General features: G+C 36.6%; 1 protein-coding gene across 2 annotated transcripts in view; it reads right to left on the bottom strand.

The window, feature by feature from the left end:
• Positions 1–11,933, bottom strand: part of Ptpmeg (protein tyrosine phosphatase Meg) — a 45,403-nt gene that overhangs the window by 3,581 nt on the left and 29,889 nt on the right. For both annotated transcript variants that reach the window (XM_071590829.1, XM_071590830.1), the window contains exons 17-19: positions 9,640–9,756; positions 6,540–6,787; positions 1,650–1,934 (exon numbers count right to left, since the gene is read on the bottom strand). In XM_071590829.1, the coding sequence (XP_071446930.1) occupies positions 1,650–1,934; positions 6,540–6,787; positions 9,640–9,756 (650 nt within the window). The remainder of the gene's footprint in view (positions 1–1,649; positions 1,935–6,539; positions 6,788–9,639; positions 9,757–11,933) is intronic.

Genomic DNA, 11,933 nt, shown 5'->3' with positions numbered 1-11,933 from the left:
AATATGCTTTTTTCTCGCATCAGGCATAGAAAATGGATGCTGTTATTATAAATGTTGATAACATCACTTCTTTGAGTCAGCAACCGAGTTTTAATATTTCCTTTAAAAGTACTTTCCAAAAATATTCCCAAATAAATCATAAATGTACATACTGTAGCACGATTGGTTACATCTCATATGTGGTGCTACCGTGAACGATTGATGAATTTCCAGCATTCTACAATAAATACACATTGATGTACATGTAGCTGATAATTTGTGAATGCAACAATTTTCTTCATATTGTGGTAACATCAAAATAATTTATTCTGTTCGGCCTGATCCAAGTATTTTTTGTAAATTCTGACCTGAAAAATTAGGGTGCATTTTAAGATAGGCCGGGGAGTATGGTACTTCATTGGTAAATAGCAGTTCTTTTCTGGAAAAAGCAAATTTACTGAACACATCTCATTATTATTTAAAGACAAAACTATTGGGTTACTGCTAAAGAAAAATCTGTAGTCATTTTTACAATGATACATTATTAAGTTTAGAAATGCTATATTTTTCCTGTGCATGGAAGCTACTGATTTACTAAGGAATTATGTACATCCAAAGGTTTTACAGATCGGTATTGCTGTTGCATAAGCTATGCTGTTATCAAACTGTAATATGCAAAAGTAAAGAGATGCTGCTTTTAAGCATCATGATGCAATAATGATTCCTGTGAAAATAAACCTAGGCATCAAGTAATAAAAATAGTGTCAGTGCCAAGCAAATCTAAGTCTACCATGCCTGCCTTGACGACGGTAGTAATGTATCCTTTACTAGTTTTTCTTCACAAATGGAATTGACTTCTGTGTTCACCATTATTTTAAATCCCACTATCACTCTAAATGATCCATGAGAATATTCATTCTTGAAATTCAGTTTAAATATTAAATTTTAGTCAATCTACAGGTATTGGGGCAAGGATTTTATTATTATATAGGATTATATTATATATTAAGGAGCAATTAGTTGAATCTCGCTGCAGCCATCAATGAAATATTAAATCCCTTTACAATATCACTGAGTCCCAATTGTTTATGTCGCCTAAGATTTGCTCATTTGAAACAATAAAATTAAAAATTACACTCTCGCTAATTTTGAAATAAAAATGACAAAATTTGAAAGAGCATGCCACGCATGCATTAAGGTGTACTGAATTATAATGTAAAAGTCATAAGCTAGGAAACTTTTGCGATTGTATTTACAGTAAACATACTTTACACGCCTCAATATGGCTTCAAAATATAGATCACTTATTTTTGCATGGACTAATCTGGTTAATGATGATACAAATTTACTGCCTAGTCACTCCATCTTTGAGACATTACACATATGTATTTTGATCATGAGTATGGAAATATAACATTAGTTCACACTTTTCATATGCATTGGCCCATTGACATCTGTAAAACAGCTTTTAATCTGTCCGACCGTGTATCTGGAGAGTCATGAACCCCAAAATCATGTGAGTCAGGGACATACTGTACTTGCTAAATGAAATTATGACAGATAAAAGTAATTTATTCCATATTATTAGCCTCCTGGATATCTTAGCTGTATGACTTAGTCAGATCAAAGGGGAAATTATTTTGCCTTTGCCCACAGATAAAAATACTTACAGCAGTCTGGATCATCATAGCACGTTGTGCTCTCATAGTCCTCACTATATCAAGGGGATACACAGGTTCTCCAGCTTCAATGAGGCAAATTGCAGTCTCAGCCAATATTAGAACACCTGTTCGGCCTATACCAGCTGAGCAGTGCACAATGACAGGCTCTGTGATGCCCTTTCTGGCAGAGCGAACTCGTGACACAAACCCTAAAAACTGAGATCCTTCCTCTGGAACACCGTGATCTGGCCATGCCGAATACTGCATGTGCATTACACGCTTGTCATCACCCGTCTGGAAATACAATGAAATACCACAGATGAGAGAGGAATTTTAGGTAAAAGTTATTCTAACAGAAATATGGTTGATAAATGACCATGCTGATAATATTTCCATCAGGACCAATTTCAAAATGACAATCACATCATCCACAAGACTTCTTTAATACCAGTTTCCTAAGATTTGATCGAGAGGTCCTTTTTACAGGGTCATAAATTCCAAAACATATTTATTCATAAATAAGGCAACAACAGCAAACATTTTAACTTGCAAAATCAAAATTGAAAACTGCAGTCTACAGGTCTTATTTCAATCAATTTCATCAATTCAAAATCTCTTAAGACTGAATCGATATAGTCAAAATTTCTTTGAGGCAATGGTTTAGTATGATTGCTCAATTGTGTGTATAGTACGCATAAATAGAGGAATTATTTGGAATACTGACAACAGCATGGGTAAACATTACAGTTTCAGCCTTAACTTTGTGGAATTCCTTCATGATGAGGGTAGAGAAAGAAACTTAACACTTCCACATAAAGATTTATTACTTCACAAAACCATGGTTTCGATGCTGCGCATCATCATCACTGCACAGCATCAAAACCATGGTTGTGTGAAGTTTTAAATCTTTAGGCGGAAGTGCAAAGTCTCTTTTTTTTACCCCCGACAGCATGGGTGTCATAGGTTCGCCATCTCTGGGGTAGCTAGATAACCATTTAGTATTGGCAATAAATGAATGGATATAAACTAATGTGCTATGAGAGTAGACAGTGATTTGTTCAAACAGAAGTTTCACTTATAAAGACAAATCACTTGGGTTCAGCCAAAGATCAAGAACTAGAATTACTTAAGAAAAGTTTTCATTGGCTATTTCAATGCATTTCTGAGGGAGAAACTAGGCCAGAAGATTTCAAGATGACTGTCGATTCAAATCTCAAAAAAATGGGAAAAGTAACCATATGTGAGGACTATAGAATTTTAAAGTTCAATTTGACACAGAGCTAAAACAGAACTCAGGATTATTAATAAGAGGACTGAGAGGAGGAAAAATGATTCCTTAGTGAATGATCATTTTGGATTCAGAAAGGGATGAGGCCCACTTGACGCAGGTCACTAATACAGAGGAACATCTACTGCAACCAGGATGTATTTGTTCAAATTCAAGGAACTGTGGGAGATGTCATGAAAGTAACTTTAACAGAGTCATCTGCTAATGTGCATTAAATTGCATCAATTTCAAAATGTAAAAACCATTTGCCTGGACTGAGATTCAAACCTGGATTCTTCAATATCACATCAAGGGCTTCAGCCAATTAAGCTACTAAGGTGTCGTAGTTCAAGAGGATCTTCAGTAGCTTATTTGAGCAAAGCCCTTGGCTGGATATTCAGGAATCTGGGTTTGAATCCCAGTCAAGGTGAACAATTTTTACTATTTGTAATTGATTCATTAGTATTTATTTATTCTCTAGATTTTGAGAAAGTATTTGGTTGAGTTAATTGGGTAGAGCGAATGTAGGAAATACATTGGATCTACGGCAGAAGAGAAGATTGGAGGGATAGGGGACTTATTCACAAATTGTAACAATCTCAGCATGTCCAGGGATGTGGAAATGATAAAATCAGTAGGGTAGCAGACAATCCTTTTGTCAGCTAGTCAGCCAAGGGGTCGCAAGCTTTGCTGAGTATACTGGAAAGTCAATGCGATTAGTATGGGATGAGAATCACTGTAAATAAAACTAAGGTACGAGGGTAAGGTGAAAAGTTCTTGGCCTGACAATTAAAGACTATGATTTGCAGTTGAAAATTATTTCATTTTTCTAAGAGGGTGGTCCCAGAAGTACCTGGCTGAACCTAGAGTTGGTTGTAAGAAAAATATCACTGTGTTAGAAAGTATGCAATCTATAAAGCATATGTTTCAAGTTTGAAGACGCCACATTGTTTAGTATTTGTTTCGCAGCCATCATAAGGGAACGTTTTCGGTGAATTTGTGAAAATGGAGAAAATTGGTCATCATTATTCGATACAATACTTTCATTTGAAAGGCCTCAGCCCAACCAATATACAAGCTGAACTGGATTCTACTCTGGGTGAGTCTGCTCCTTCGTTTATGACAATAAAATATTGGGTAGCAGAGTTTAAATGTGGCCATATGAGCTGTTAAGACGAGCATCGCAATGGTCGACCAAATGAGGTGACGACTGCAGAAATGGTGAAGAAAATCCACAGAGTGATACTGAATGATCGTTGACTGAAGAGTGGGGAACGGGGAGTCCGGATGGCTAGTGTTAGGAAGAGGTGTAAGGCAGGGTTGCCCATTATCACCGTTGCTGCTCAACCTATATGTGGAGGAAATGATTCAAGAGGCATGGGAAGAACTGGAGGTAGGAATGAAAGTCGGCGGGGAATACGTAAAATCAGTTTGGTTTGCCGATGATCAAGCTTCAATTTGTCAGTCAGCCAAGGGGTTGCAAGAATTGCAGCAAGCTGAGTGAATTGGAAATTCAGTTTGGCAGATATGGGATGAGAATCAATATAAATAAAACAAAGGTTATGCGATTTTCTAGAAAGAAAAGGCTAAGCTAAACGCTAAAATAGGAGGGCAAAGCTAGGGCAGGTAGAACAATTTAAGTATCTCGGAAGTGTTTTGGACCAACACGGTCAAAGTAGTAGGGACATAAGGAGAAGAATTGCGCTAGGCAAAGAGGCTTTCACAAGGAGGAGGGAGTTGATGACAGGGATGTTGAGTAAGGATGTTCAGAAAAGACTCGTAAAAACTTTGATATGGAGCATAGCAATGTACGGTGCGGAAATGTGGTCATTGAAGCAGGAGGATAGACAATTGGAGGCTTTTGAAATGCGGGTGTGGAGAAGAATGGAGAAGGTGAAATGGACAGAGAAGAAAACAAATGAGGAAGTACTTGGTATGGTGGGCGAGGACGGGGGTTTGTTGGGAGAAATCCTATGGAGGTAGGGAAAATGGATGAAGGGTGTATTGATTGGCAGTGGAATGTTGAAGACTGTAATAGAGGGGAGAATGTTAGGCAAACGAGGAAAGAGAAGGAACAGGATAGGGATGTTGGACGAAATGAAGGGAGGAAGGAAGTACTCAGAGATGAAGAGGGACCTGATGTAGAGTAGGATGCTGGATTTTGTGTTTTGTTAGGAGTAATAAAATATTTATTTGGTAGTTGTGTCCATCCAAAAACCTACCTTAACCAGTAGATTACCTAATAAAAAATAATAAGGACGGAGACGCTGAGTAAAGGTGTTAAGAAATGAATTGTCAAAACTAAGATATGGAATAAGTGGTTTTGCATGGGATGCAGAAATTTTATCATTGAAGATCAATGTAAGTATAAGCTGGAAGCTTCCATGATCTGGGTGAGGAGAAGAATGGAAAAGGTGGATTGGATAGAAAGGAAAACAAATTAGGAGTAATAGGCATGATGGGAGAGGAGAGAGGATGGTTGGCCCAGCATTTTTACTGGCAACAGAATGTTGTAGGCTGAGATACTGAGGATAACTTCAGGTAAAGCTAAGGGGAGAAAAAGGATAGGTCTATTGAACAATGTGAAGGGAGGAAGGAAGTATGCAGCATTGTAGCAGAGTTTATTAATTTATTTTAGTACCCTGCAAGACACGGCTAGGGTGTGTGGCAGGGGGTGAATACACACACACCAGACTAATTTTGACCCAAATATAAAACCCTACCACAGTCGAACAATGCTATTCTGATCCCTTATCATTTGTGGAAAAAATGACATCTTAAATTATCTGTTCTACACTTCATCTTTCTAATTTTATTGACATGATCTCTCCTATCATAGTATGATGGGAGTAATAATACATTTCCACATCACTCCTAAAGAGACGTACTTCCAATTTTTGCAAAAGATTTAATCTGTAATTCAAGCTTCGCTCCATGAGTGATTCCCAGCCCTGCTGCTCTAAGATTTTGGATACGCAACTAAGTTTAACAGAATTTTACAAATCTAGCTCCTCTATACTGCACGCGATCCGATTCGGCAATCAATCTAACTTTGTGAGCATCTCATATTCTTGCAGCATATTCTAAATGAGGCCTGACCAGTAAAAGATTGCATTTCTCTTTGACATTTTTGTCACATTTACCCAGTACTCTTGTAATAAATCTTAATTTTTTGTTAGCTTGTCCACATATTCCCCGTATATGTTTCACCCAGGAGAGGTTGTGAATGAGGGTAATGCCTAGGTATTTAATATTGTAGTATCGGAGGCCAGATTGTTTTGTTAGAAGAAGCAATGAAATATAGTTGGGTTTAGACTCCATCCATCCTAATGCCACTTATAACTAGATACCAGTAATACTTGTAATGATTGCATTATGCTTTTTAGTTCCTACCTTTATTCTTCATTTCACACATACCCATTTGAACTGGCAATTAATTAAAACTATTATAAGGGTTTATGTTAAAAAAATACTGAACAGAAAGAAATATGTTTTCCAAGATTATTCGGGTCTCCCACCGGGTCCACGTTCGTAGGTTTGCCAACGTTTTGATGGCCGAGTCGGCCGAGATGACCGAAACATTATTCGCCGGGAAAGTACCAGATCATTCTTCAGAAAGAAATATGCATTACCTGAATGTTTTTCAGCTCAAACTCTCGGTAGGCAAATCCATGGTCATCATCCTCCTCCTCTGATATACATGAAATCCGCAGCTGTCCTTCACTCCCGGGAACTTCAATTTCCTCTTCATCCATGTCAGGCCAGTATTTATGACATTTCGCTCTACCTCTTTCAGATAGTGCTGTCAGCATCACAACTAAAGTACTTTGTGATTCAAATACCATCTGCCAGAAATCAGCCACTGTATTTGGCAATGGGCCTAAAAAAATGAAGCATTTAAAAATAAGCGCTTAAAGAAAGATAATCAGTATTTTGAAAATATACCAAATTAAAGGCCCACAGGAGATATTCTGACCATCTTTCTATCATCATGTACATGAAAATGAATCAAAAGAATGTATAACACAAAGAAAAATAACTTTACTCATAAGATGATGATAAACTTGGAAAATTGTAATAATAGTCATAGGCATTAAAAATCAATAATGTAATCAATATTGGTGAAATTTAGCCTAAGATCCTAACCCCATAATTTATTTTGTAAGTTTCCTCTGGATAAATTAATCATTTTAGCTCTCATTCCCTTAGCCCATTTGTATCCTCTCTCTGGGATTTAAAGTGACTCCAAACACCACCAACTTTAAAAGTATTTAATCACAAATGTAGCACATTTGAAAAGAGAATATTTTTTTTAGGAAAATGTTGCCCGATTTTGACAAAATTTTGCAATAGTATAAATAGTTAGAATTATGTTCACAAAAATAAACTTTTATTTTCAATAATTCACATTACTGGAGATTATTCTTTAGCTCATGAAATGACTTTCCATCACACTGCCACATAGACTCTCTCCTTAACATTTTCTCCATGCACATGACACAACGTTTAGCCGTTTGTTTACCATTCGCCTCACTTTCCCCAACTTTTCCTGGGAAATGACAACCAGTCAGCCTCATAGGCAGGTTGTGTATATCATTACTGCATTTCCTCACAATACCTTCTTGATACAACTTTTCCAACAACTCTTCTGCTAATGTCTGTTTGAAACATTGAAAAGTTCATTCTTTTCTTTTATTTGCAAATTTTTACTCTAATAATGCATTTAGTAGAATCATATCTAGTCAGCAAAAAAAATTTTTATAAGCTTTGTTATGCTGTTGCATGCAATGAAATTTGCTCAATTACTGATCTCCAACATCTACTCCCATATTCTTATTGTAATCAATCAGAGCAGTAGGTTTATTCATCACATTCTTACTTTTCCAGTCAAATTTTTTGGTATTTGCAAACTTCAAGGGGTGCATAGTGCTGACCCTTACAAAATCCTTTTCGTCGCTCCATTTTGTTGCAGTCATGTTATTACTATGGTATGATATAGCTCCACCTTTTTTTTAACTGTTTTCCTAATATCTTTTGGCATATTTTTCCTCTGGGCTCTCCAGTAATGCAGACATTAGTTCCTAAATTATGTAATATGCAAAATAAATCACGTGAACAATACCAATTATCAATGCACAAGGAGAATCTCTAGTTCAGTAGATCATCAAATCTAACACAAACTTAGTACTAACAGGAGTATTGTCCGCTTTGTCTTTCCCAACATATATTTTATAGTTATTTATATAACCATTGCTGGAGTCACATAATTTGTAGAGTTTCACCCCAAATCTTCCCTTTGTCCTAATATATTGAATGGAGTTTAGTCTACCTCTGCATTTCATCGGTGATTCATCAATACAAATGGAATGAATTGGTGTGTATATTTAATGAAAAACATCAGTCATCATATCTATGACAGGCCTTAGTTTTCTAAGAGAGTTGTTGCCATCTAAGTTTTCATTGTCTACACAGTTAAGTATTTAGTTAGTTGTAAGTATAGTAGCCTCTTCAAATTCGGGAACAAGAAAACGTCACTGGCGCCAGATCTGGGGAATATGGTGTCTGAGGCATCATTAGTGTGTTGTTTTTGGCCAAAAATTCGCGCACAAGTAACAATGTGTGAGCAGGGGCGTTGTCATGGCCAATATTTGTTCTTCCACAAATTCGGGCGTTAGTGGCGGATGGCTTCACGCAAATTGCACATAACTTGCAGGTAATATTCCTTATTTACCATTCTACCCTGGTACAAGAACTCATGATGCACCACACCCCTGTAATCGATGAAAACTGTAAGCAAAACTTTCACATTCGACCGAACTTTGCGTGCTTTTTTCGTCCTTGGCTCATGCTGCAGCTTCCATTGGGATGATTGGAAGTTTCCACATCATAACCATAAACCCATGATTCATCACCAGTTATGACCCTCTGGGGCAAATTTGGGTCGCTATGGACAGTCATTAGCAATGTCAATGCATTGCTGTTTTTGGTTGAAATTGAGAAATTTTGGTCTGAATTTTGTGGCGATCCATCATGCCCAAATCATTGGTAAAAATGGAATGGCAATGGATATATCTATGTCCTCAGCAATTTCGCTAATGGTGATTCAACAATTGGCTAATACTATTTTCTTCACTTCATCAACGTTTTCGTCAGTTGTTGACATGGTTGGGCGTTCGGCACGCTCTTGGTCGTTCACATCTTCTCGAACCTCTGAGAAGGTTTTGTACCACTGATAAACATTGCTTCGGTCCAAGGTAGCATCCCCATATGCCACAGTCAACATTCGGAATGCATCTGCGTACTTCATTTTGTTTTTCACACGAAAGTTCATATAAATTCTTTGATCCATTTTTGGAACAGGCAAAAATCTAAGACAAGCCAAAACACGTCCAAGCAAAACAGCTGTCAACAATTAACTGAACATACAAAATGGCCAAAATTTTTGGCATAATTGAGAGACATAAGTACCAACATAACGTCACAAAAAAATCAAAACTCAAGTATACGCAACCTGCGAAAATTTGAAATTAGTGATACTTTTTGAACAGTCCTTGTATAAGACTCTTGATTTTCCAAATTAAATCTTCACTTAATAAACAAAATCAGCTACCTTAATCAAATAAAACTCAATATATCTCTTCCCACGTTTTAACCATGCTATAATATCCTCGTTATTTGATTTCTTTTAGCATTATAATGAAAATATTACATTACCTGCCATAATTAACTTACCTTGAGTCGCAATGTACCTGTTGATAATTCCAGAACCAGGAATTTCCATGTTCACAAAATTAGCATTGATGTAGTCACCTGAGACATTGCTGTCCAATATCACCCTTGTTGAGTCATCTGTAACAATAGAAAACGCAACAAAGTTAAGGATAGTAAAAATATGCAATATACTAGAAATATTCCATGCTCTAATAACCTTTTTGATGAGCTTCACATCAAACTACCACAACAATGCAAAAATCATTTTCTAGCAAATGTACTCAAATTGGGTGTAGCCAGCATCAATATTTTCTCCATCCATGTAAACATTTTAGAATAACTAATTATAAATACAATGCTATTACTTTACTAAATAACAAGGAAAATTAACAACTTTTATTTTACAATAGGAAAGGGATGATATCACAAATTTAATAGCCATACCTACAAATCTACATAAAAATTCTCACGATGGGTTGATACTGCCAACCATGATATGCAATTATGATAACACAGTGAAATAGACACATTGTTTCAGAGCATTAGTTTACAAGATAAAGTACAATTATGATAATTTAGTAAATTTCATCCTAACAAAAATTGATTATAATATCCATTCAGTAAAACTTTATATCTTTAATGCCTATAACACAAATAAATCAAAAATAACTACAAAGGTACAGTTAAATTTCAGAAATACATCTATATATTGAATCTAAGGTAGGTACTTCAAAAAAATTCATTGGAGCACTTGTAAATTAATGTAGAGAATGCAATATTCCTTTATGATGTCTCCCACAAAAACAATAAAACTGATATGAAAATCTACCCTTGCCTAACAAAGCAAAATTGTGAAGCAATTTTCATGCATTTCTGACGGTGAGATGGATTTCAGTTTTCCATATATGGTTAGGCGGGGTTAGGGAGCCTCCATGTTTTCTTGTTACGGGCAAGCCCAGGTCACTACCCAATGTTTACAATGTCTTGCTAAATGTCATATGCTCACAATGACACTATTGCCCGAGTGAGAGATATAATTAAGGCATTCCAAAACTAGTAGCATAAGTTGAAAAGTTTGCAGCAAAGTTCATGCAGTACAGCGTGAAATTCAAGAAGCCAAATGTATCTATTGGATCTAAAGAAAATATATCCCTGATAACTGCATTATATTACTTGCAATTCATGATATGTAACCTGCAAATAAAACCAAAGAGCAGTGTGTACCGGCATTTATAACTTCACCAGAAATACCTAGTTATTATTGCAATTCTGTCATCATAGTATGCTGCATAATGTGGGCTCCTAAATTTTTGTTTTCCTGGTATTCCAAAATGGCTAAAAAAAAATTGACATCTTCTCGGGTAGTTGCCACTTATGTAAGCACAAATATATATTTTTCCCAGCATAGGAATGCATAATTTTAGTGATTCACTTTGATTGATTGATCAAAATTGATAATAATAAAACATCCTACATTCCTACTTGTGGCCAAGGTACAGCTTTAGGCTCAACTATTCACCAGTATAATTTTTCAGCAATTTTTAAAATTAGTATTGAATCAACAGCATCATGATTGGTTTGATACTTGCTAGTTATTATACCATTTCCCAAAAATTAATACTGAGATGTATTAATTTACATCTCTACTGTACAAAAAATAAATCAATTCTCCACACAGAGTAATGATATGACTAAGACAGTGACTATGTCAACAGCGCCATCTCTTACCACAGGAAAATTAAACCAGTGATTCCCTTCACAATGTATTATGTTCTCATCTAATCATAGGAATGAATGTCCATGTCAATGAAATAAGGACAATTTGCACTTTTCCACAGTTTATTTAACGTATGACGCGTTTCAACTCACAGAGTCATCATCAGGTACAAGACAAACTAAATAGAAAGGAGACCTTATTTATATGTACAGAAGATGTGGTTGGGGAGGGAGAGTCGTGTAGGGGAGAGGAGGAGGGGGGGGGAGGAGAGGCGGAGAGGTTATGAAGAGCGAAAAATGGGGGGTTAATGACAGGAAAAACCGCAAAGTGGGGGACGAGGGGCTGGAGTATCGGGAGTGGGTTGTTGTATAGCAGGGGGTTAAAGGCTTAAGAATATAGGGAAGGAATTATCAGTAGGAGATAGTGGGGGGGGGGGAAGATGGGTTAAACAGGTAACTTTCTAGGAAGCAGAGCCCACTGCTGGTTTTAGTGGAAGGGATGAGCCACGTGCTGCGAGGGGGGGAAGGGGGGGGGGGAAGTGCACTAGTTAATTCTTGGAAAATATGATGACCGGTGGTAGTGGGCAGTGAGAGACCCT

Source organism: Hetaerina americana, unplaced genomic scaffold (genome assembly GCF_022747635.1).
Source record: "Hetaerina americana unplaced genomic scaffold, ioHetAmer1.1.p SCAF_4, whole genome shotgun sequence".
Classification (NCBI taxonomy): Eukaryota; Metazoa; Arthropoda; class Insecta; order Odonata; family Calopterygidae; genus Hetaerina; species Hetaerina americana.
This window is presented reverse-complemented; position numbering and strand designations above follow the sequence as displayed.